Genomic DNA, 5,782 nt, shown 5'->3' on the forward strand with positions numbered 1-5,782 from the left:
TGGGGTCCAAATATTCGGTACTTAGGGCCTTGAACAGTTTTTGTTGGATTTATTGTTTTTTTTTTTATAAGGGGCATGAAGCGCATTATGGACTTGTAAAGAAAGTGGGATCCCTCTCAGAAACGACCTCGTAACCATTTATTGAATATTTAAGTTTTACCATTAATACAGAATTTTCTAGATATAAAATTAAAATTTAGTAGAGTTTTACTAGTAAAGCTTATGTGTCTTGCAAACAGCCTCTGAAATACCTAAGCTGAAGGGTTACATGGGTTTCCTAGTCTGAAACAGTCTTTTTCAACTTTTTTTTATGAAATAATTTATTGGTTTTTTTTATTGCTGAAAACATTTATATTAACACAAAATTCTGAAATTTTTGGAAAAAAAATATTTCAAACTCGATCATTGTGACCCCGTTTCCGGTGACCCTTCGGAAAATCATTGACAGGATAATTCCTTACAAGATCTTACACAGTTAGATATAAAGGTTTTAGTTAAAACTTTAACTACAAACTTGGACGAAGAAAAAAACTGAAAATTGGATTTTTGGCAGACATTTTTACAAAAAAACCGAAAAAAGATCCTTCATTGAAATCTTTAGTARTTGTATCTAAAACTCCTGTGTAAAATTTCATGAAAATCGGTTTGTTATTATATTTAGTTCTMGAGAAACTTCAAAAAYACAGTTTCGRAAAATTGCGTYTAAAGACGGCTCAGATCAACTTGAAAATTTAGGACAATCTTCTTGAGCTGGTAGAATTTATTAAGRAAAAAAAATCGATATTTTGAAACCCGTAAACCCATGAAATCTCTTAAAAGTTTCAAATATGCGCAATTTTGGTGTAAAATTAAAGAAATGTTAAATTTTATTAGCCACTACTGTGCTTGCCTCACCGTATGCTGCATTAATTTGTAAATATTTGCATGTATTCATATTTTCAATACAATTTTTCCTCATCAATAAGCACTTAAGGCATTAATTTGATGTGTTAGCATTGTAAAAGCAGCGAGTGGGTCAATATTCTGAAACCGCTGCTCATATTGAACTYAAGGAAGTAAGAATTTCGGTCCGTCAGACGTTCCCCAATATTCTCAAAACCGATATTATATTATGAGTCTATAACTAATCATATTTGCTTTTGTTTTTGAATTAAACGTATAAAATTGTATTATTCAAAGATTAACATTACCCATTTTTCTAGAAGACTTTGGCAGGCAAGAATGAACCAAGTCAATTTCTGATATCCTGTATTACASCGAGATCGTTCTGAAATGATAGTCAGAAGGGGCAGTGTCTGGGTTCTCCACACTAATCGAATATGAAAAAAYGACTGCAGGCAACCGTAGGCAAAATACGACAMATTTWGTGGAGCGATTGGTGTCTYSGAGKTCGTGCTGTTCGCATCATATATCGTGGCTTCTTTATGGTCTGTGCCACTTACTAAGACGCTATATGATGGATAGCAACCACAATAGTTTTGGGGTACCAAAAACTTTCTCAATACAACGCTGTATGTTGCTTGCCTGTATGTCGTACCGCCTCAACGAATGATATGCAGGTTTTTTATGACAATCCGGTCAATAAGGGGCTTGAGTGTGTTATTGCTGCGGAATGACTATATTTCCGATGATGATGTAGAGACTGAAGGATATCTAGGGAGCAGGAGACTTCTAGATGGTCAGGTGTAGGTGGCAAGACTGCTAAGACAATAGTCCTAACGGTGGTGTGACTTATGAGTTCATACGTGACGTTGTATTTGTTGAGCGTAGTCCAGACTTCAGATTTTGTCTGATTCTGGGTWTTCTGCTTACGGCGCATGCATTTTTGCATCAGAGGCACCTATCTTATAGGTCGGGTTCTGTTTGCATGGCGGGGATAGAATACTGGGTGCATGTACTCCGACATTAGGGATCTGGGTGGTATGGGGATTAGCTGGACTGATGGRCCTTTAGATKTTAGCGGTGTRATCTCYACTAATYGKAAYACCGAACAGTTAGAAACGTTTGGGCGTGAATTGTTCAGGCAGCGAAGACATTTAACTGAGAATTAAGGTTAGTTCCATATGTGAGTGATGTGTGCGTRTAATGTGCGTATGGGTCCAATCCCTGGTCACCAGTACAAAGCAGCGTGTAACCTCAATTGGTAGTAGTTCCGGCTACAAGATCTGACCGGAAACTTAATTCTGATACCATGGAGAGCAGGTGCCCTTGGACTACGCTCCAACCTACTCATGCGAACTGACAGTTGAATGTGGAGTTCTGGATCCAAAGGACCGCAGAGGTTTTTTAGTTGGGCCTCGTACCCCATCCAGGTGGTTAGTGTGCCACTTGTTCTCATCCTTTGAATACTCATTTGATATTTCGTAGTAAGTTTCTCAGCAGTTGTAAACCCGAGTTCCCAACATATTACGATTTTGAAATCTTAYTAAAGTTTGGATCTTCTGTTTCAAYAGAGSACGGAYTGATCTCAATGAAAGAAATAAACATTTTGGGGTTSTGTTGAACAAGTTTCTAAGATGTTTTTGTGGATTTGTGAATCGTTCTTATCGATTTAATATTGGAAGAGTTTCTTGGTTAATTATGACAAGATTTCAGATTGACTTTACTTCAACCTCCAAATTTAGCAAATTCAGGAGCTTCAGTATGTTTGTTGAAAGTAATTAAATTTTTCGCTGACATTTTTGCACTTCACTGTTGAAGTTTGATGTCCTGATGTGGCAAAAAAATTAATGCGAACTCGTGTGCCAAGTTTATGCAACACGTCGCTCTGACCGCCAAACGAGCAGTCACGTTATGTGGCGAAGCAACAAAAGCTAAAACTACTTACACTTGCGGACTGACAATGAATAAACGAAAAAGGGGCGCGCCGACGCTTCAACTATTTTTTCGTGTTGTTTTTCTGCGCTGCCCAGCTGTGCGCTCGTTTGTCATTTTACTTTTTAAGAATGAGCTCCAGCAACCTGTCGAGCGTGTTGCCACTTGCCACTTGCCACTTCTACTCCCCGCTGGCATGTTATGCAGCTTGTTGTGGTTGTTGTTGACTCAACTATAATTAAAAGTGTGCCAATGTTTATTTCCGCAAATTAGTTTTGTTAATTAAATGGCGGCACATATACACACTCTGAAATACATAGATATGCAACCACATGGCACTGACCATGGCAACGCCGCAGCCCTTCTGCTTTAGACCATCACCACTTGTTTGCTGTTAGACTGTTTTATGCCACATTTGCTTGCTGATTTGCTCGGTGGGTGTGCTCTCCTTTTATGCTGCCGAGTTGACTGCTGTCCATGCCGCAACATTCCGCTAAGTGGCACGTACAATGAATTGTTGTATTTGTGGCCGTTCGTGCCACACATGGCCTTTTCCCATTGTTTTCGAAACGCCATTGTCTCACTTTTCTTACTTTCCGCCCATTTCACTTGCCCCGGAAAGGTTAAGTAGTGTATAAAGTGTGTCAGTTTTATGAGAAAGCCACTCAGCGTAAAGTAAGTGACGTGTGGAATGCACCATTTGTTTCAACTTTTATGTTGGTGCTTTCTTTTCTGCCTATTATTGTTTGCTTCCTTGTTATTTTTTACGCATATTTTGAGGGTTTTTAAGGGTATATAGTCCCAGTCTTATATATCTTTGAAGGATGTGCTATATTTGTGGTAATTTTTGATAGAATGGGTTTGATAAATTGAGAATCCAAGGCTAGAAGGACACAATTTTAATCACATTTCCCCCGAAATCTTGCGCGAAATCTGTTGTAAATAGTTTCTTGAAGTTCCAGTTTTGGTTAGGCTAAAGTAAAAAGGCCTAAAGAGAATCTCTAGAACGACGGTCTTATAAGACCCTTACGACCCTTATAGATCGAGAAAACACTTTGAGCTTATCACAAATTTAGTAAGTTTGCCACGATGTCGAAGTTCAAGAAAAAATTAACTCTTTCATAAAAGAATTTTTCATTCCGCAGTTCATCCTTAAACTAATTTCGTATCAAACCTCAGTAAATCCGTCTACTTTGCCGATCTATAGCTTACTAGCGCCTCTAGTCTCTATCAGCAACATCAACGTATTCTCAAAACGCCCGCAAACTACTTTAAGTTTTTGTCTTTCCTTTCAAATACCGACGTACTCGCTCGTTAGTTTTCAACTATTTTATATAAATAAATATTTTCTAAAACATAATTTTTTGCATTTTTTATTTATTTTCTCTTATTTTAATTCACAGCTGAATCTATGTGTGTGAAGAACACTGGCTGGTGATGCCGCTAAGACAACAGCAATTAATAGCCAGCGTAGGTATATTAACCTCGATAGTAACATAGTTGAATCTTCCACAAAATGGCAGTAAGCTATGCCTGTCTCGCGGTGCAATATGTGGTGGTGCCGACGGTGCTGGTGTTGGGTAAGTGTTTCAACACATTTTACACTCGTTTATGGCTATATTAAGTTGACAAGTTAATGCCATGAAAGCAATTTATTGATTTAACTTATTTTGTTTTGAAATTTGCGGTTGTTTGCTTATATAGTGCCTAAAAGTAGACTATAATTCAGATAAAATAGCTAAAGCATAGTTTCAGGCTTTTAGAATGGCAAATGGCACATTATTCAAACTTTGTTATTTAATATGAAGGTTTATTTTCAATTATGTAATTGTAGTCTACTTTTAGGCGTAAGTTTAAAATACTCGTATCTGAGCACTTGTAATTGTGTAAAGTGAGCCAATCCACGGTTTTCAGTTATAAGGYTTAGTATTTACTTTTCTGCAATTTTTTTGCGTAGCATAGTTTCATGCTCATACAAAATTGCACCAGCTKTACTGACTATATTTTTAAGTAATGTAAAAGGCTGAAATTGAGCGTAGCTTTAGTCTTCTCTAATTTTTCTATAAACACAAACAAGTTGAGGTATAGTTTTAGGCTAAAACTGTGCTTTTTACTGCCACTTTATGTAAAAATGTTACGTATTATAAAGTAATCTGTACCAGTGACAAACATTTAAGTAATGAAAAGATGTTGTCTGCTTTTAGGCTGTCTAACTTCGTTTTACTTTTTTATTTCTCATCTTATAATTTTAACTCAATTTTAGTAACAATTTTCTTCTCTTCTTCCAGCTGCACTATTTCGTCCTGCCGGTATTTCGTTCGTGTACCTGTTAATGTTTTTTATAACGCCCTTTATCCCCATCGCCAACAGTCGTAATTTCAAAAGTTCTGTTGGACCATTTTACATCATACTCATCGCGCTATGTTCACTACTATTATTATGTCATATAGTRCTGCAAGTGACAATAATTGCAATGAAGATCGAGTCGATCTTTGCTATGTGTTCATTTACGCAACAGCTGTTGCGTCACATCGGCTTCATCAATCTGCAGGACTTGCAGTAAGTCAATGACAAAAACTTATATTAATTTTTTTTTTTTTAATTTTAAAAATTGTTTTTTGTTGTGAATATCAATATACATATATTGTTATTAATGCAAAATTATTTGTGTATTTACGTAGTCCGATTGCTGCCGCCGAATGGCATATGCCAGATGTGCTGGTKTTCATCACAGTGGTGATTTCATTTATAGTCATAAAGAAATTGAGCCAGAAACCACCGCCGATCACATTGCAATTAGAAACTGGTGAAATTATCCCAATACGCAATTCAACGGATAGCGACAACACGGACGATGAAGCCTTCTTCGATGGTCTAATAAGAATATGTAAGTGAATTGGTAGATTTGAATTGCATTTTTTTGTTTTGAATAATGAAAAATAAATTTTCTTTTAATAATAATAAAACT

The 5,782-nt window shown here is 36.6% G+C and overlaps 1 protein-coding gene across 1 annotated transcript in view; it reads left to right on the forward strand.

Annotated features, from left to right (window-relative positions):
* The window catches only part of LOC108966599 (piezo-type mechanosensitive ion channel component), a gene marked incomplete at its 3' end in the record, with an annotated part of 89,886 nt that overhangs the window by 41,293 nt on the left and 42,811 nt on the right, over positions 1-5,782 (forward strand). Inside the window, 3 exon segments of the mRNA XM_018929590.1 lie at positions 4,218-4,394; positions 5,103-5,373; positions 5,496-5,701. Coding sequence (XP_018785135.1) covers positions 4,331-4,394; positions 5,103-5,373; positions 5,496-5,701 — 541 coding nt within the window.

The sequence above is a fragment of the Bactrocera latifrons genome, unplaced genomic scaffold, assembly GCF_001853355.1.
Source record: "Bactrocera latifrons isolate USDA-ARS-PBARC rearing strain unplaced genomic scaffold, ASM185335v1 scaffold_165, whole genome shotgun sequence".
Taxonomy (NCBI): domain Eukaryota; kingdom Metazoa; phylum Arthropoda; class Insecta; order Diptera; family Tephritidae; genus Bactrocera; species Bactrocera latifrons.